The sequence below is a fragment of the Bipolaris sorokiniana genome (assembly GCF_000338995.1).
Source record: "Bipolaris sorokiniana ND90Pr unplaced genomic scaffold COCSAscaffold_15, whole genome shotgun sequence".
In the NCBI taxonomy this organism is placed as follows: Eukaryota; Fungi; Ascomycota; class Dothideomycetes; order Pleosporales; family Pleosporaceae; genus Bipolaris; species Bipolaris sorokiniana.
Window position 1 is genome coordinate 263258 of NW_006911909.1, and position 19253 is coordinate 282510.

At 50.2% G+C, this 19253-nt stretch overlaps 8 protein-coding genes across 8 annotated transcripts; 2 read left to right on the forward strand and 6 right to left on the reverse strand.

Annotated features, from left to right (window-relative positions):
- The first annotated feature begins 133 nt into the window (after positions 1-133).
- COCSADRAFT_246909 (uncharacterized protein) lies at positions 134-1308 on the forward strand. The gene has a single exon (XM_007706023.1). It carries the CDS (start codon positions 233-235, stop codon positions 1001-1003), a length of 771 nt encoding a protein of 256 aa, XP_007704213.1. The 5' UTR covers positions 134-232; the 3' UTR covers positions 1004-1308.
- COCSADRAFT_246908 (uncharacterized protein) lies at positions 1309-3410 on the reverse strand. Its single transcript, XM_007706024.1, has one exon. It carries the CDS (start codon positions 3364-3366, stop codon positions 1615-1617), a length of 1752 nt encoding a protein of 583 aa, XP_007704214.1. The 5' UTR covers positions 3367-3410; the 3' UTR covers positions 1309-1614.
- Positions 3411-4086: 676 nt separating this feature from the next.
- On the reverse strand, positions 4087-5267 carry COCSADRAFT_30002 (uncharacterized protein; the record flags this gene model as incomplete). Its single annotated transcript, XM_007705837.1, has 4 exons — positions 4087-4216; positions 4326-4368; positions 4564-4983; positions 5045-5267. The coding sequence occupies 4 exons, from the start codon at positions 5265-5267 to the stop codon at positions 4087-4089; spliced, it is 816 nt and encodes a 271-aa protein (XP_007704027.1).
- A 1-nt stretch (position 5268) lies between these two features.
- Positions 5269-7296, reverse strand: COCSADRAFT_246914 (uncharacterized protein). The gene has a single exon (XM_007706025.1). It carries the CDS (start codon positions 7261-7263, stop codon positions 5644-5646), a length of 1620 nt encoding a protein of 539 aa, XP_007704215.1. The 5' UTR covers positions 7264-7296; the 3' UTR covers positions 5269-5643.
- Positions 7297-7813: 517 nt separating this feature from the next.
- COCSADRAFT_126082 (uncharacterized protein) lies at positions 7814-8552 on the reverse strand. Its single transcript, XM_007706026.1, has 2 exons — positions 8393-8552; positions 7814-8335 (listed from the first exon to the last, which is right to left on the reverse strand). The coding sequence occupies exons 1-2, from the start codon at positions 8406-8408 to the stop codon at positions 8145-8147; spliced, it is 207 nt and encodes a 68-aa protein (XP_007704216.1). The 5' UTR covers positions 8409-8552; the 3' UTR covers positions 7814-8144.
- An 858-nt stretch (positions 8553-9410) lies between these two features.
- Positions 9411-12660, reverse strand: COCSADRAFT_184540 (uncharacterized protein; the record flags this gene model as incomplete). Its single annotated transcript, XM_007706027.1, has 3 exons — positions 9411-9920; positions 9978-12420; positions 12492-12660. The coding sequence occupies 3 exons, from the start codon at positions 12658-12660 to the stop codon at positions 9890-9892; spliced, it is 2643 nt and encodes an 880-aa protein (XP_007704217.1). The 3' UTR covers positions 9411-9889.
- A 170-nt stretch (positions 12661-12830) lies between these two features.
- Positions 12831-16169, reverse strand: COCSADRAFT_193434 (uncharacterized protein). Its single transcript, XM_007706028.1, has 2 exons — positions 14684-16169; positions 12831-14635 (listed from the first exon to the last, which is right to left on the reverse strand). The coding sequence occupies exons 1-2, from the start codon at positions 16066-16068 to the stop codon at positions 13150-13152; spliced, it is 2871 nt and encodes a 956-aa protein (XP_007704218.1). The 5' UTR covers positions 16069-16169; the 3' UTR covers positions 12831-13149.
- Positions 16170-16330: 161 nt separating this feature from the next.
- Positions 16331-17379, forward strand: COCSADRAFT_40405 (uncharacterized protein). The gene has a single exon (XM_007705882.1). It carries the CDS (start codon positions 16475-16477, stop codon positions 17096-17098), a length of 624 nt encoding a protein of 207 aa, XP_007704072.1. The 5' UTR covers positions 16331-16474; the 3' UTR covers positions 17099-17379.
- The last annotated feature ends 1874 nt before the right edge of the window (positions 17380-19253 follow it).

Here is a 19253-nt window from a genome sequence, read left to right on the forward strand (position 1 = left end):
TGAATCAGCAGATTAATGCGTCATGGCACGAGCTGGGTACGTAAGGATGTAGACCCTGTTTCGGCGACTAACACGGGTGATCGGCGTCTACACATAAGAGCGGAACGCCGAACCCTGCATCAAGGTTAGCCGTCGAGGCATCTAGAGGCTCATAAGACAGGACATTTCCAAATGTCCTTGGGAAGAATCATCTTAACTACACACAATCTCCTTACCGAAACCATTTCAAGTGATGAAAACTTTGAGATTCTACAACAAACCCCTACTTTCTACCCCGCTCTCGAACCGATTACCACATTGCGTACCCAAGCACCGAGCTATAATCCACAACCATCGCCTATTGCATCAGCGGAATCTTTCCAAATCTTCTTTCACAGCACATTGCTCAATCGGCAAGACGAAGCCCATTACTTCAACGATTCGAAACATGTCCGTCGTAGCCACTCCAACAGACCAATTCTTTCTATTCTCAAAATCTGGAGAACAAGTGATTCACAACAGCATGACTGCAACATCTCATGAGCCTGCTATCCACAGTTGCTTTGAAGAAAAAACGGGTACATGGCAATACATAGTCGCCGACCCATCTACGAACAAAGCCATCATCATCGACGCTGTCCTAGACTACGACGCGAACTCCAGAACCGTTAGCACATCAACTGCCGACAATCTACTCGCCATCATATTTCGCCAGGGGTATCAAGTCGAGAGGATTCTTGAGACGCATGCACATGCCGATCATCTCACAGCTGCCTCTTATCTACAAAGCCGACTTTTGCAAATCCAAGGAATCAGGCCGCCGATTTGTATTGGGAAGCGTATCCATCAAGTTCAACAGTTGTTTGCTGCCAAATACGGAATTCCGACCGACGAGTACGAAAACGCGTTTGACCATCTTTTCGAAGACGATGAGTCGTTTGCTGTAGGGCAGCTGACGGTAAACGTCATGCATCTTCCAGGACACACCCCTGATCACCTGGGATACCAAATCTCGAGTAAGTAGACGAATGAGGATCTGGAGTAAGAACATTCATGCTGATCGATGAGCAGAAAACGTCTTTTGTGGGGACTCCATCTTCCATGCAGACATTGGCACAGCGCGGTGCGACTTTCCTGGGGGCAGTGCAAAGGACCTGTACACGTCGGCAAAGAAATTGCTTAGTCTACCGGAAGACTTCAAGATCTGGACTGGCCATGATTACCCAGCATGTCCTGCACGGTGCGAAGCCGTTCCCTGGATGACGGTTGGTGATCATCGGGAGAGAAACAAGCATGTCTCTATTGATGTTGCAGAGGAGGACTTTCTCACGCTGAGACGGAAGCGTGATGCAGGGCTGGCTGCGCCAAAGCTATTGGACCCTTCGTTGCAGGTGAACATCCGAGCTGGTAGGCTACCTCGGCCAACACCTGGTGGTGAGCGTTTGGTATCTCTACCGATCCAGATGCTATGCGACGCATGGTAGTCTCTCTTTGTCCAGGGATGCAGGAAAAGAGCAACATGCAACCAGCAGCATGCAAGTTTTATAGCAATGTTTTCATCCTGATTCGGTTCGCCGATCAGTTTCATGCGTTAATAGAGAAATTATTATCAAATCTCGTAATTCTGGAGTAGCGCTACGTGTTCACAGAGCAATTGTCTATGCCCATGAGATCATACAGGTTGTGTAAATCGATGTCGTCAAATTGACCTCTTTCAACCGGTATGCTTGCAAGAGAAGTTACATTATTTTCTGGTGAATGTCCATGGTGCGGAGTAATCGAGGGCATATGACATGGCGCTTGGAATACTGCACTTGCCACCTTTTTCAGTGTGCACATTACGCTGTCAGCAACTGGCCAATGTCGACCCAATGTCTTGCATACACCAAGCAGTAATTTGACTCGATCAGAATGTTGTTCTATGCAATTTCCCACAGTCCTCGCATGTACTGCACTGATGGATAACTGCACTACCGTAGCCAGAGCAAGAGGATACACGAAAAGGGGGCTGTGCTTGTGGGCAGGAGCTTGTAGGGCGGCTAGCATTGATATAGCTCTGGACGCCTCCACAGCTTTGACTGAGTGTACGTGTTGACGATTGCAAGGGCATAGAAGCTTGGTGCAATCGGCACCAGGCACATTTTGTGTGAGGGAGTTGGGAGTGACGAGATCACCTCTGGGATAGTGCAAAAGAATGATTCCCCACTGAATGATGGTATGAGCCTGGAACATGAGCTCGTCCAACTCACCAAAAGTGTTGGCAATTTGGTTCTCGCTCTTAGTACGTGGGAGATGGTGGATGAAAGCAGCCAGGGAATTATCGACTGCTTGAACGAGGTCTCTGTGAACACCATGTGTTCCAGCAATTGTCAAAACTCGCCCAAGAAGACGCGTTGCTTCGATGCGATAGCAAAATGAAGAAAAGGTCTTTTCTTCTTCTGCAAAGACGTTGTTGTGAAACTCGGCTAGTGTTGGCGGGACGAAGCACATTCCGCCCTCGTAGATGAAGTTTTCGCACGGCAAAAGCACGTCTGCGTTTGCCATGTTGGTCTCGAAAGTTGACTTGCGCTGTAATGCGGCAACGCAGCCATCAACAACGTAGAGCTCGTACCAAGTCCGTCGCATGCTTTCTTCGAGGGTTGTTGATCCCGCAGCATACATTGCAGCAAAGTCGCGATTGTGCATGCCAAGGGTCAAAGCATTCTGGATAGCGGAATCGAGCAGACTTTGGCCTTCCTCTGCGGCATTCTGGGCGAAGAGAGCTACTGAGTAGAGTAGTTTTGCTTGCACAACCTCGGGGGTAGGCTGGCACGCATCGCCAAGTTCTCGCGTGGCGCGTTGACGCAGCTCGGTTCTCGGAGCTGACGAGGAAAAACAGCTGCCGATGTAGTGAACGACGGCCTTGAGGCATTGAGGGTAGGCCTGCTCCCAGTACAGGTGTCTTGGCAGGAGGACTGGATGGGCTGCGTGGAAATTCAGATAGTAGAGGTCGACCAGATGCTCATCATCGGACCAAGCTGGGGGCGGCCCGCTTTGCAGTAGTAGCGGGTCCGATGGACTCCCAGTACCGAGAGACGGCCGTTGGAAACGTGGGGGCGTCTCATTGAGTGTGGGCGCATTCGCAGTGAGGAAAAGATGTGGTGTTGTGGATGAAGAGTAGGGCGGTTGTTCGGCTATCACGGGCTGCTGCTCATCGACTGGCGGCGTCAAGCGCGTAACACCACGTCGCCGCCCACGTCCGGAACGCTTGTAGGTGCAAGCATAGTTGCGAGTCTGGCAGCGCTCGCAGGTGGGTCTGCCGCCATCGCACTTGAGATGGGAGCGACGGCACTCCAAACAAGCGAGTGGGGCTGGCCGGGCGTGTGGTGTGGGCGCCGGGGAGGGCATATGGAACGTAGCCTATGATTGTAAGCTATGTATATGAAGCGAAATGTCGTGATTGAGAGTGCAACGTAAAACGAAGACGCCGAAAGAGCCAGAGGGAAGCATTCGTGGCATGGCCCTGCGCTAGCCGCCTTGGTGTCGTCCGCAGAGTCGCCGAAGTAAGCAACCTTCGCCGACTTGTGTACTGGCCCAGCGTCACATAACCCCGACCCTTTGACTACTATTCTATCGTATATCCTAGCAAGCTGGCCATTCTGCAAGTCTCTTGATTCCAGATCACGTCAGCTTGTTGGAAGAGAAATGCAGCAGCGTCATCATCATTTGCGCATTACGACTAACTTAGCTCAGTTTCTTCGTCGCATTGTGCAAAATGACATCTCCTGACCCCTTTTCACTTTCATATCGATGGCAATGAGCTGTCGTTATAGATTGACAACGATGCATGGCTATACTAGAATCAAACTACCAAGCCCGGGTACCATGGTAAAGCCCGTGCACGACACGTCTACTTACTTGTTATTAGTGACTATTCAAACTTTGTTTCGATTGAAGGTCAAGCTAAGAAGAGGGTAGTCGCTCAAGGTTTTAGTGCTCAGGAATGCGGTAGTGGTGTAAAAACATACTCAAAGTCTATGATGAACAAGCTGACTTTGTTCATCGAACATAACCTTCAGCGTTTTGATTCAATCTTAGATGTTGAGCATGAGGCTGATAGTCGGCATCTTAATCTCTCATGTCAATGGAATTACCTTCATGTTCATCCAAATTCAGCTTGGGAAGGTAGCGGAGATAAATAATCACATGTAAAGATCTTCTAATCTCGTGCAGTCGTGTAGTACCAGACGAGAAATACCTATTTGATTTGTAGAGCGAACATAACGAAATACGCAATGATCGCTGACGAGACCTTCTACCAAAAGGCTGCAACAGTCAATCGCGAAGGCAGCCGCAGCAATACTCACACTTTACCGCAGCATGTGGCAAAGCATGTGGATTTGTCGGAATCTCAAACGATACATCACCATCCTATTTTCTGTTCATAGTCTTTATATAATGTTGGTCCTATTCACCACAATATCAACCTATGAATTACCCATCAGCCTCCAATGTGTGCGCATCATGTGACGTCGGCGCAAATACTATATTCTCTCTCTTCCACACTTCAAAGCGCCCAAGCTACCGCCCCAACCACAAACGCACCCCCAGCCATTACCACAACCCCCACCGGAAGCGCCACACGACCTCCAACTCCTTCACTTGGCGTACTCGCCGCCCCCGTCTTCTCCACCACAGTCGCAACAGCATATCCATAAGCCTCACGCCACGTCCTACTCCTTAAGTCACTCTGTGCAAACACCGATGGTCTGCCACTCGAATACCCCGTGGTGTATTCTGCGCCGGTTTCTTCACCATCGCACGTGACAGGTACGTCTGTGAATACGCCTGTCCAGCTGCAATCGCCGTTGAGAGTAATGAAGCCTTCCTCCTTGTCCGTCAGGCGGAAACCAAAGGTTTCTGGGCCTTGGAACATGGTAAATGGGATGCAGGGAGCGCGACTTGTCGGAGTGTTGAATGGGTGTTCCGTGTAATCGGTCGGGAGGATCCAACTTTGTGGCGGTGCTAATATCCTTTAGTATCAGAGTTGTGAGAACGAATAATCAATATAAAGTTCGATGCGTACGGCCAGTGTCAAAGGTTTCGGTCGGAGTAGGTGTGGAAGTGGATGACAGTGTAATTGTTGCGTCACATTGGTACGAATAAGTTGTCGCTATGCTGTTGGATGAGACCAACGTGATTGTCGGGGCCGCAAACCAAAAGATATCCAAGTAAGTGAGATTGTAGTCTGCGCCTACTACGCTAGCGAGGAGCAGTGCGACGAAATGCTTGGGCACGACGGCAAACATGTTATTGTGCTGTTATTCAATAACGCCTCAGTATCCCAGAACTAAGGCGAAGTAATGCGAGATTGGAGCCTAAGTACACCTAGAGCTTGGGGGACGCCTGGCATTAAACCTGATCTTCAGATAACCAGATAACAAGGCATCGATGCCCAAGTCCCCGTTGCGGATGCAAGCCACACGAAAGCTCGGTAAACCTCGCGCATACATAGTGTTAGCGTACGTCATGTGGCTGGAGGCCTAAGTAAAGGGCGCGATGGGCAATGTGCGGCGTGGTTTCGAGTTCGCGGGAGATAAATATCAATTGGGTAACGTTGGATATGTTAAAGAGCATTTGCATTGTTCGAGTACGCTCAAAGGACAATTGGGACATGTATCTCGATCAGCATTCCACACGACGGCTGCCTTTTGGCGGGAAGCGCGAGAAGAGCAAGACGAGAAATCCAAGCAACGCAACGGCAGCATTGCAGACGAACGTGAGATAGCTCTTCCCGATTTCTGCGAGTGCTGCAAAAGCCAGCCCAAAGACGGCAGTTGTGGAAAGTCGCGCGATATTTTCCACGAGCGTGATGCCACTCAGGGCGTCCACGCGATCACTTTCCGGAAGCATTTGAAGGATTGTTCCCTTTGATGCAGCGCCTGTTCCTGCTGAGAACGGTAGCAGTATAGCAATGAGATACATTTGCCATCCTTGGGACACGAAGATGGCGAGACTTGTCAGTATGCCATCTAGCAGAAGGCTGAAGCGCGCGTAGAACAAATCAAATGTAAATGTCTCTTGTTTGTTGATCGGTTCGGGATTTGGTGGCTCCTCGTTCTCCAGAGGATCGACGATTTCGGTAACGGCAGGTGTTGGTGGTGTAATTTGGACCTGGACTAGCGGTTCTCTTTCTTCCACCTCTGTCACCTTTTGATTGCTGACGTCGCCGAGCCACTCCCGTCCTGCAGCGATGATACGAGGAAATACTAGGGACAAGAAACCGCCCCTTAGCGACGAGTACAGGAAGATCAAGGCACCATTCTCTTTAGTGCCGAAGCTAAATTCAGCAGTCGCATACATCTGGAGCAGCACCGGAATGTAGCCCGTCGCAAGGATACCCAGGAAAACACCGATTCCAAGTGTCAATGCGCCGGTTTGGATGCGAGTGTGGCCGTTGGGGAGTTCCCATTTTTGTGGCGCAAAGATTCGAAGGGGCCCAAAGAACCGTGCAATGCCCGTGGTTGGACGAGGTGTCGCATCTTTGGGTTCTTGAGGCGGGCCCATGGCCGGTAGGGATACTGCTACATATGCACAGCAGAGCAAGAACAATGCCAATGTCATACGGAACGGGGCAAGGATGCCAAAGTAACCACCTACGACGCCGCCGATAAGGAAGCCAATGGCGCTCCCAAAGTACATGCAACCTTGTAGACGGCCCAGGGCACCCGTGCGTGCCTCGTGCCCAACTACGTCAGCGACTAAGGAGTTGAGACAAAGAACATAGCCATTGGGTCCTCCAACGACTGTGATGATTTGCGAGGCCTGAACAATCATGATACCAACGCTGCTGCCATGCATGATTCCAATGTTCTGAACGAGCAAGCGAACAGCAGGCCAGAAGATCTGGATAATGAGAGCAAGCTTCACGCCTAATCTTTTAATCGTCCAGCCTGCAACCAGCAGATTAACAAGTCCGAATATCGTAGTCGACGAAGCGAGCAGCGCAAACGATCGCGCTGCTCCAGCTTCAATCTCGCGTCTCGCGCATATGTCGTCGGCACTGGGGTCGGGGGTGTGATGCTCGTAGTATGCATCGCAGGTCATCATGCGAAAGGCATAAAGGATGGGCACCTGGGTAATGCCAAAGGTCAACGACACGAGGAATGCACAAAGCAGTGCGCGGAATAAAACCGAAACACCGTGTTTCTTGCCGCTGTCGCTTTCTTTGGGCTCCTCGCGTTGCAAAAGAGGCGTCGTCTCTCCTGCGGGCGAAACATTGCTCGGCTCCTGCGTCGCGGTCATATTGAAAGTTTGGCCGAACTGGTTGAGGAGAGGCGAGATGGTGGAAAAAGTTCTCGAGTTGAACAGAATAATGTGCTACTAAACCTATGGCGGGAATTCTTTCCGGTTATCGGCGGGATCTACGTGGTGCATGTCCGTTCCCCACACCGACTCTTTGGACGAGGCAAATAGGACAGTAAATCACGCACTGAGGTAAAGAAGCATACACTGTACGACGGATTATATATGTATGTGTTGCGATCAGTGTAGCTGTTCAATAGACGCCTGTGTGGAACTGTTCGTTGTGGAAAATCCCTCGTGACGTAGGAACGTTGAATTGCCACCACCCTAACATCTCCGTGGCGAGCATATTCGCTCATCAGAGTCCGATGGAAAATGTCCAGAGCTACTGGGGTAAGTATCGTTTGGTAATGGATGTATCGCTGTCTCTATTAATCGTTGATGCCGTACTGATTTAGTCTTATCGTACGCTGCTTCCTATCAGTTCATTTCATCTTACCTGCAAGGACGGCATCAATCAATAGTCGCTGCACATTCGTGTAGTTCAAAAGTTAATCGTATGTGATAAATGGCCAAAGTTTTAAATCCAATTGAGATGCGATGCAGAAATATACATGTTCCCAGCACCAATTCGACCAAAAGGTGGGGTATGAAATGCCGGACTGCCAGTTTATCAGCCCAACATCAAACGCCACCCGTGTTTACTTTCCCATTATGCATCGCCGTTCCAGAAAAAAAGTAGAGAACCCCCCAAAAATATCTCGTAGCCCCTTTAAGCCAATAACTTCATCGTCATGACGGAATAAGGGTTCTTGTTGTAGTATACAGTGCCGAACGAAATTTTAGACGTCCAGCGTGCGGAGATTGGGTGCTTCGTGCGATCAGACGAATGAGAACCTCTCATTGCAGTGCAACAGCTCACGGAAGCAGTGAGGGCAGAGATCCAGTCCTTGAGATGTAAGCCCCAGAGCGGCTGAAGCAGCGTGGAGAGTGTCGCGGGTGGAAGTGGGAGCGGTGGCTGAAGCTGGGGTTGGTACACCCGATGCAGCGGCCGGGGTGGAGGAAACAGAGTCTGGGTACTTGATCAGTATGGAGTCCAATTTGTGGGGTGGAGGCAGGGTTGACATACCTCTGAAGGCGTTCATTTTGAAAGTAGTAGTAATGTTGATCGAGATGATCGTGTTGAGTAGAGCGTATATGTATAGTAGTTGTTGTTAGAAGTTAGGTATAGATGGAATAATGTTCTCCGTAGTGAGCAGGCTTCTTCCTCTTATGTATAAACACCCTCCGTGGCCAAGTCTTTCATCATTACATCGCATATCCTACTAATTCTATGAAATCATTCAACTTGGCGAACAGAAATCGCAACACACAATCCACATCCCGACTTGTCCCGGGCTCTGTTTCGAGAATGGGCGTCGAATGACCTTCAGACGACGCGCCACCCTCGCCTCATCCGCCAAGTGGGGTGACGATAACGCGTGCAAGCCCCACTGTTAGCCGCTAGCGCGGCTGAGATTTTCAGGGCCCATGTTGAGCCTCGTCATAGCCCAGACTTGACAATCGGCCAAACAGTGTTTTTCTTGCTAAGTAGAAAAATATTCAGTGTGTTGGCCGGTGCGGGTCAACAATGACTCTTTTTCTCGTCTGAAAGAAGCGCCTACTGGTCCGGACAGACGGAAGCTGAAGTTTTGCTGCCTTGTTGGAACATTGGCGGCATGCTATGGGTGGAGATTGTGGGCTGGACTTGTAACTTATCATTCACATGTCAGACGTCTCGAGTTGTTTCGGCCAACGTCATCGCCTTATCGGAATGCGCTGGACCAATCTTTTGATAACGTGAAGCACTGCCAAGACCTACAATACTGGCTGTATCCTTCTCGCACACCGCTGCTTAAGTTATCTTAATTCTGTATCAGCCGATGTGTGCGGTAAAATTTGTTAAAGTTTCATCTCGATGTCAGACATTTATACCAACATATCAGCATACCTGTTAAGGTTATGGTGACTCTACGCGACTTATCCCGTTCTATGGATCAAAATGAATCAGATAACTTGATGAAATCTTTTTGTCGACTAGATGCTATATGCTCACTTAGTGGAAATGAACATGAACAAAGGTTGTGATGTCAATACCCTTGCCATCTAAGTAATGGAGCCACTAGTATCCCACATCGAGCTACTCTCCTATCGTGCACGTACAGTGTCAAGATCAAAAAGGAGCATTGACAGCATTTCATCTCATTCTCGCCGGGATATCAAAACCGCGATGGGAACAAATGAAGTTCCCAATCACATAGACGGATCCCGCTCACTCCAACCACATCTTCGAAGTCAAGAATACAGCGCGGACGCGACCCTAACCCCGGACTCCCAATCAACCCCAACCCCTAATACAAAAATGGAAGGAAAAAAGCATCCACATAAATACCCTTTTCCATCCAACTCAGTCTAATATTACGCCCTCACCCCTACGTACTTCATCCAACAATCCCAAAAAGACCAGTCATGTAACGTGAAAGAACGCATAACCTCGTAACCCCTTACATCAGCAAACCCGCGTATGAAACCGTCATCGCAAAAAAAAACAAAAATCAGATATCGTCGTTTATGCGCTACCAGGTTGTCACATGAGCGACCTCCGCTTCAATTTCCTTCTACTCAACCGTTAGCAAAAAAGTCGCATGGGATTTAATAGGATACGAGAAACTTACGTAGCACCCCAACTATACCTACTCTTCGGCCTCTGTCCTTCAGCCTCATTCGCCGTATACGGCCTTACCGATGCGGCTGGGATTTCCATAATCGTCGCATCGTGCGCGGCGTAGTACCGTTGTTGCCGTGTCAGACTTGTGCGTTTCGGCTTAGCGGGGACGCCCAAGTTTTGAGGGGCGGGCGAAGTAGCAGGCGGGGTCGTGGAAGACCGTTCGATGGGCTTGGGCGGCTTGATGGAAGCAGAGGTGGAGGGGCGTGGAGTGGCGGCATTCTTGTCTTTTGGGACGAGGACGCGGCGGATGACGGAGTCTTGAGTCTTGGACCCCACCATCTTTTGCATTACGTCTTTGAAACTTGCGCTTTTGCTGCGCGTGCCTTTTGCGGCTCGGAGCTCGGGGGGTGGCAGGTCTTGGGACATCAGGTTCCAGCGGGTGTTGATGCTCTTGACCGAACGCTTGGCCCGGACATGTCGCACGGGTGTCTGTTGGATGCTTCCCTCACGTTCTTGGACTTCGACCTCTTGGGGTACTGGGGTAGAGGTGTTTTCTTCCGAGGGCGTTGTTGATGGCGAGCTCATTTCCTGAATCAGAGTTGCGCCGCTAGAGCGGGCAGATGTGCGTTCAGTACGCTCCGTGGAAAGCACCCGTTGGCGTGGACGATGCATTACAAGTCGTTCACGGTCGAGCATGAGTTGGTATTTGGTAGCTTGGAGCTCGGTGATGGACTGCTTCAGACGCTCAATCTCATCCTGGTCCTGAGTGTGGAAAGTAGCGGCGGCATCTAGCTCTCCTTGGATCTCCTTGATATGCTGGTCCTTGTCCGCGATGGTTTTCCTGAACTTATTTGCCTCTTCTTCTTTTATCTTGAGCGTGCGTCGAAGTTCGACTAATTGATCTTCCATGCGTTGGAAATGTACGTGATGCACAAGACTTGGGCGCACAGTCTTCGTATCTTCATTGAGGGGTTGCTCCGATTTGTACTGCTCTCGGAACGCTTCAGATTCTCGTACGGCAGCAAACATTCGTGTATTTGCATCCGCTAGCCGCTTTTCAAGGGCCGTCACCTCCGCATAAAGCCGAAGGTTTTCTTCTTGGGTGGTGTCGAACATGGCTTCTAGCTCATTCTTGTCGTGGTCGTTCTCGTTGATCGTGGGCAAACGACCGGGTAGAGGGCTCCCTCGGCTTTCAGATTGTGAGTCTGCTTCTGCAAGCCGGATAGTCACCTCCTCTAGCTTTTCCTGTGTTTGAACGTGTCTTTCGCGTTCCTCCTTGAGAGCCTTTTTTGTCTTCTTCGCCACATCCCACGCCCTTGATAACTCGGCTTGATGATTGACAACATACTCGTTGGGTTTCGCAATGGCAGCTAGTTGTTCTTGGAGTTTGGCGATGATGAGATCCTTGTCTTCCTCTCCACCTTTCGAATCGCGACCCTTTCGAACTCGCAGCAATCGGACCTCGAGCGCGTGGTCGCCTTCATCCACCTCGTCGGAAAGTCCCAGGTCTGCTTGTCGTTCTATTGAGATGATTCGCTCCTTCATCAGCCTCAACTGAGCGTCCTTTACCTCTATCGTGGCCTTGTGTTGCCGAGCCATCTCTTCTAATCTGGCGTCGCGCTCCTTGATGCACGCGTCCTTTTGCTCGTTGCCCTTGCGGAGTGCAAAGAGCTCGATGTCTTTCCGGTATACAATGGCTTGGTGGTCTCGTCCTAGATTCTGTTTGACAATCTTCAATTCCTCGCGTAGGTTGGCATACTCGGCAAACGTCCCATTGAGCGTCTCGCGCGCATTAAAGAGTTCCTCCTTTGAAATGCGGAGCTGGGTTTCGGTGGCTTTGTGGGTAGTCTTTAATTCCGTGAGAGAGCGTTGCAATCGCACAATTTCTCTATCTTTGGCGTCAAAAGTTATTAGGCTTGTGTCGGATGTGCTTGACCTTTGCGCTAACGCAGGTATGAGGTTTCTGGTTCCGGCGATTGCGGCACTTGCGTTGGCAGATGTTGTGCGGGTCTCAATATCTGGGGTTTCAGAAGGCGATGTTTGCTGGGGTGAATGATGTGATTCGCCACCAACGATAGCGTCGAACGGCGTATAGCCGACCGCGTGCTGAAACAGGTCAAACGCAACCATGACAAAAACTAACACCAGTGAATGGCGGCCTTCAAACTTGTGGCTGGCGCAAAAAAGGACGACCAGAAATTGCAAAACGTTTCCAAGGGATGTTTGATGTCTACTCGCCCACGGACTTAGCGAATCCCCGATGAGTAAGATAGACGCAGAAAGCAGAACCGCGATGATCACTGTCCAAAAGGGCAGATCAAAAGCAAAGTCGAGTGCTCTAAAGAGCCCTTCGGAACGAAGCCCTTCTCCTGATTTAGATACGTTTGCTTGAAGTGCGTTGCGTGTGGAGGCGATCAATCGGTAGATTATAGCCGTTAACGGCTCGTCGACTGCACTAAGGATTAGCGTGCTGTCAATACAAGTGATGCACGTAAATAGCAAATTGATCGTATGTACATACCTGGCTTCGATGCCGGTGGATCAAATACCAATGGGTCGTACGCGGTGCAGATAGGGGGCGTGGCCGTAGAGTTCGGGTTGAATGTCAACGTCGATGAAGATCTTGGAAGGAATGGCTCTGTGGGCAATAAAGTAGTCCAGCCACCAAACAAAAGAAAGCCAGCAAGCATGACGACTACCGACCCGGCAGCGATCAGCAGCGGGTAGCATTGTGCATGGCTTCGGGCCACTTTGCAGACTGTTGTCATACTGGTACAAGCCAGACCCGGTCAGGTGGGCATAAGGCTGGAAAAGAACCGTTTGGATTGGTGAACCGGGCGGAGAGCGACCCGGGATCAGGGACGTGTTCAATTTTAGGCGTTTAGAGTTAAATTCGTGGTATTTGTTATGTATACAACTGGCCAAGATGCAATGCGATGAAAGAATAGGGAGAGAAGGCCGCCAAATCATAGAGGAATATCTAGTCAACAAGAAAAAGACAAAGACGTAAAGAGAACACATAAGCTGGAGCGTTAACGAGTTCATGGAAGATGCGCATAACAAAACAGTTGACCCGCGACACCTTGGGAGGGATGCATCCAAACACAATGTCGTCAGATCAGCAATGGACAATGCGACAGGGATCCCCGCAGCAGCATCCAGAGCAGAGTACTTAATACTCAAAATTCGAATCTCTTAAAACCCTCGACCAAGCCGTCGCTAATCTTCGACGGTATCGCCCATACAGGGAGGTAATGCTGTACCTCATCAAAAGCAGGGATGTCACCGGCGTTGGCGTCCGACCACAGACACACAACCCTTCCAGAAAACTTGGATTGTTCTTCGGCGTTCCACTTCACGCTTACGTTCCAAGGCTGACCGAATTCGCGATGCCAGAGGCGCACTTCCCGGGATCCCGCTGCGCCAACAGGCTTAAAGCGGGGATCTGAAACGGCGCCAGCAACGGCTAGGTCGGTAACGGGGGAGTCGAACAGAATCCGGCATGCTCGCGTGTTTTGGCCGATGACACGTATTGTCGCTAAGTTGGAGCTGTTGCTCTTGGAAATTGTGTAATCGATCCATTTGTCTGTTGCGGGCTTATGATCCGATAGAGTTGTTCGGGCTGTGGCTGTGGTTGAGACTACTTTGGCGGGTGGACCCTGCCATTCACACGTCTTGAGCTCCTTACGTGTCGCAACGTCAGGCGTCATGCAACTGACCTGCGTACCTTGCGCACTGGGTATTTCGCTGACAATGCGCTGCACGTAGCCATCCACACCAGTCAGGGATACGGTATTGACACCTGTCTCACAGTTGACTCGCTGAACAAAGTAGACCTTCAAGCGATGATCCCTGCTGAAGGGGAATGCCACCAGATTGTAAATGACGGTCCCAACACATACGAAGAATAGAAAGGTCGGGACATGGTAGGTGAAACGGTGGATGAAAGGACCGATGGGCGTCAGTAACAGCACGCTGAGCGACGCAATAGCGAGGTAAATGAATAATGTCGAGTTGCCATCTGACGGTGTCTGGTAGAGAGCCGATGTCAGAAGAAGAGCCACCTGTCCGACCAAGATGATGACGATGGGCGCCAAGAGTAGCAGTTGGATGATCCAGACCCAGCTCGGTAATTTTCCGCTCCACTCCTGCTCCCCAGGATAAACAGTCCCAGGATCCATTCGCCGTGCATGATCATCGCTTCCGTCGCTGGTGGAGTCTCGCCTGGTTCCATATCTTGCAAATCCGCGACGATTACCACCCAACAGAGATGTAGTCTCGGTCGCGTCATCATCTGGTACCGCACGCTCGTCGGGGCGCGATGCGTTGGTACTGCCCGTGACAGGGCGACTTGTGGGTTCTGAATCCTGACGCAAATGGCTCACTTGATCGATGTGACGTGCATACGCGGACTTTGTTGGTGCGAAGAAGAGCTCTAGATACGAGAGTAGGATGGCGACGAATACGGCGGCAAAGTAGAAGAGCATCGGGTAGCCGCCTGCAAGTTGGTAGTTGTTAACGAAGACGGTGACCACGATGAGGAAGATGAAGGACCCGATAAATAACCATATCAATGCGTACATTCGCTGAAGAGCAGAGGGTCGCATGGCGTCTGCACCACGGGACAAGAACCAGGCGACTGTGAACCAAGCAGAGAGCATCATACTGTTACTACGGTCAGCGACGGTGCTGACAGGCGTCCAACTGACTTACCTCCAGACAGCATAGGGGCTGCTGTAGATGATCATGGCATTGAATCGAACGATGAGATAAGCTAGAGCGACGACGATGGCTGTGGCAGCGACGAAGATGATGGGAAATCGGAAGAAGCCTCGCCAGCCGTAAAGGTGTACTGGATGGTCATCATCTGGCGAGTAGACATATGCCTTGCGAGCAAACAGGTAATTCTTGTCAAGCCGTGAAAGTCCCACAGTAAGGCCAATAAGGACAAGGGGCGCGACTACCAACATGGTGACACATAATGCGAACAAAGTGTGTAGCCGGAACACAACAAAGACTTTGCCAAAAAGATCGAACCAGACGCCGTCGCTGCCAGTGCCTGCATTGACTCTGCCATTGTCGACAGTCTCCGGGCCACTGAACTGGGTACCAGTTACAGAGGCCAGTCCGGCAGTCGAAGCCAAAGCTGCTGATAGCATGTGCCAAATCGACTTTATGGATGTTTCTCGTGCCGAGTCTTCGATTGTATGGTACCGTGCTCTGGGCTCCAGGAAAGCAATGTCAAGCCCGCGGAGACCAAGATCGCCATGGAAGACGCGATAGTCGGTCTCACTGCGAACGAGGCCTTTTTTGAAGCCATCTCCACTCACAACTGTTCCATAAGGATACTTTGACTTTCTATAGAAGCGCGTTACTTCAGTATCGGTACTTCTAAAGAGGGCAGCTCGGCCACCGGCACCAACACCCTCCAAGTTGACAAAGGTATGGGGGACTTGGGATATGGGGTTTCTCATGAAAGCCCTGGCACCATTCAGGTAGTCTTCTTCGCCGTTGTTGAGCAAAAGAAGTATGGTCCGTTTGGGCCAATTGCGGGATTCAGTAAAGTACGAGAGGAGTTGGAGTACCGTTACAACACCGACGCCATCGTCAGTCGCCCCGTAGCCGGAGCTCACAGAGTCGTAGTGTGCATTGACGAGAACGCCGCCATTGTCTGGTCTGCGCTCAGTGGAGTTGAAGGGTTCATCGTCCTGGGAGCCACGGATGGCGACGATCAGATTAGTTCCTTCAAAATAAACAGAAGTGGTGCCGGATGAGAAGGTGACATTTGCGGTTAAATCATTGAGCACTTCAATCTGGCCAGGCTGGGCATCCTTTTCGGCGACGATGGCCTGGATGCGCGAGAGGAGGTATTGATGCACGTCATGATTAGCATGGCTATTGTATGGGTGAAAGAAGCGGGTGATGTGCTGAAGGTCTGCCCAAGCTTGGGTAAGGTTGATACCCGGAGGAGGATGTGAGGGATAGTCCGGGACGGTCAGGTGGGTGGTGAGCAGAGCAGCTAACAGACCGACGTAGATGGCGGTGGTGAAGAAGATGACGGGCGCAGGCGTGAAGGAGAAGGGGTTATAGCGGGCCATGGCTGCGCCGGTGGAGCCGTGTGCATAGGCTCGTTGGGTTGCAGAAGAGGTAACGGCAACAGAGCAGTTACAGCAATGACGCGAAGTGGAGAGGCTGGGGTGGTGTTGAGGTCTCTATGGGTCCACGATGGGCGGGGTGCGGGCCTCGTGCATGCATGTGCAGGCGTTGTGGGTCATAGCTCCATAGCTCCTGCCGCTACGCGACCGCCAAGAAACTGCCCTTTCCCATTCTCCCACAGGCTCATCTCATCTCACTCATCTCAACCCCTCCACCATCGATGAAATGAAGACACGGAGACTTCATAGATATGTCCGGGGACTCATGTAGCGCCCAATCGATGCATCTATCTCGTATGCCCATCGATGCAGTCTCTATCTACGGGTAGTTGTAATCCTCGGACTGACCATGTCTGAGGAAGCTGTCAATATTCGACACTACGACCGCACGTCACGAGATATGAACAGAGATACGGATTTCTATAAGGACACAAATGTGCTCTTGACTGCGCCCATTTTGTCGCCCCTCCCACGACTTGTCGCTACACCAACCGCCTACTCTGGTAGCTGCCTCGCCCTTAGTCCCCAGCTCATCGCGTACCTCCAAACCCTCCTCGCCCCACCGCCATGTATCGCAGTCTCGATAGGAAGTGGCTTTGGCCTCCTTGAAGCATATCTCATGACTGGCCCTAGTACATTTCATGTCATCGGTGTAGAGGTTGCGCCGGGCCCTAACAAATACCTTCCCCCCTCCCACCACCGCCTCGTCAATGGCACCCGCTTCCTTGAACCCTTGGCGGAACAAGCCCAGATCTGGCTGTTTGTATATCCAAGACGCGTTGGCCTGATTCAGGAATACATGGCGGCATACGGCCAGGGAGCTGTGGAGAGGATAATATGGGCCGGGCCCAAGGCCGATTGGGACGACTACAGACCATGCTTTGCCGACTGGACTGTACAAGAGCAAGAGGCCGATATGGTCGGTGGGCGTGGGTGGGAGATGATTGTTGTTGTAGATAAAAAGTCGGCCTGAGATTAGGTGCTGCAAGATCAGAGTTATATTGGAAACATTGGTTTTGCAAGCACTTGTGAATCTTGCATGTTGTGAAAGGAAATAGCCTACAAATCTTTCTCTTCGTTCTTAGAGCAGATGCGCATGTGAAAAAAGCTTGGATATCCTGCAAGCCGGAAATCGCTCGACTGCCAATCCTGAGCTGCGTAGCTGGCTTGCTCTGGGTTATTCTCCCTGCGAAGAATCACACGACTACTCCATATACAAGCAACGAATATGGATAGTATCGTCTTCCAGTACTCTCTTTGCTACAAACAAAGCTTTTAGTTTTAATGCGACTCAGTCCCATATTGACCCTATCAACGAAATATTGCATCTGGACTTGTGGAAAGTGCTCTAATGTGTAAGAGGCTAATAATACAGCTGACGTCTAAACCACAAACTCTAAAATAGCAATCTAATCGGGCGTGATTTGGAGATGACTGAATTTGCTTGTCAACCTCATCGGCCCAAATGCTTTAATATATATCCGAAAAGTGCTATTCATATTTTCCACCATACCACAATTATAGTCAAACTCCTAGCTTGGGTCATCAGCGTATACCTGTGCATGGACTCTTCTAGGATCTGTAGTCAAGCTTCAAAGCAGGCGCAACAATGCCAATTCTTTCATTGAAAAAGCTAGAATAAGTTATCTTGATTTATTGCAAGTACACAGGAAATTACATTCTGACTTGTGCGTAATTGGGTTCAGTCATTACACCCCCAAAGATATTTAGCGCACTGCAGGAGAGCCATGCGACAATGAAAATTCTGCAATTATACAATTATACGAAGTTTCGATAAAACAAAACGCTGTTAAAATCCTTGCCGTGTATGCTGCAATGCAGCCAACTTTAGTCCCCATTTTCCTCGAGGATCCGTCTTTCCCGTTGGTGGTGTTCGCTGGGGCTCTCCCAAGAATGGGACCGTTCACCCGCTACACATGCCAGCTAATGCTGCAGTGACGATCACCACATCATTCCTTGTAGCTTTCGATACGTTGACGAAAGATGTGATGCTATTTTCCCAAGTAAACATCTATACTACATAGACGTGTGATTAGGAGAAGACGCCAACGTCAAGGCCTGCAGATCCAATGCGTTGGCTGATTGCCCATTGTTCGTTTAAAGGCTAGGGCGGAAAGAAAAGAGCTATTTTATCGCATTGACTGTACTGTTGCATCGTGAAAAGATCGCTCTCCCATGGTTCGCCGGCCACGCCATGCGGGGACCCGAGGGGTTTCGTATTACAGCCACTTTTGATGAAGCTTGGTATGCTGTTCTCGTAAGCAGCATTCACGACAATTGTGGTCAAACACAATACAGGTCTACTATATTAGTTGTCGGATATAACATACACGATTCTTTCGAACAAAGCAGCACCTATTTCGAGAAATCTTACTCGATAGTATCGCCTGTCAGGAGTAGCGGGGTACGCGCTGCGCGACGTCACGAAATGCGTGCAGAGATGTAACAGTGGACTTGTTGTTTGATCCTTGGGTCCAAGGTGGAGACTTTATGCAGGTTGAGAGCCTTTCAGCCAGAAATACCGACCTATTTTCGTACCGTAGCAGGCAGCTTTAGTATTACAAGCCAGATAGCTCCAGACTCGAGTGGTCATAGTCATGGTCTGATTATAGGACTTTATTGTATCTCCCAGACACATGAAAACCTGGTTGAAAGGTTTCTTTTTGAACCTTTTCACGAAAACAGTTAGTAATGCAGTGATGGTCTGGATACTATGACTCTGTAATGTGTACCATAAAGACATCGTCAACATCACGGCGCTGAAAAGAAAATTCAGGAATGAGAAGACCGGACATGAGCAGAACGAGGCATGGTGGGTCTACGAGCATCAATGCATCGTGTTATCCTAGCTGTGGTTCTCGTAAGCGGCTAGATCGTTCGCTTACCGTATGTACCTTGCACAGCCACCTAACCGTTCTTCGCTCAATCTTCATCGAACGTGCCCATACACATCTCACTGCGGCACAACGCCCTCGGAAGCACATGCCTTTAGCTACCGCTTCAGATCCAGTAACCTTGCGTGCATATCGCCTGGTTGCTGCGGCGAAAAGCATGGCGTTGAATGGGACGTTCTGTTATCTTGATTCCGCTATTCTTTAGTTAAGCTG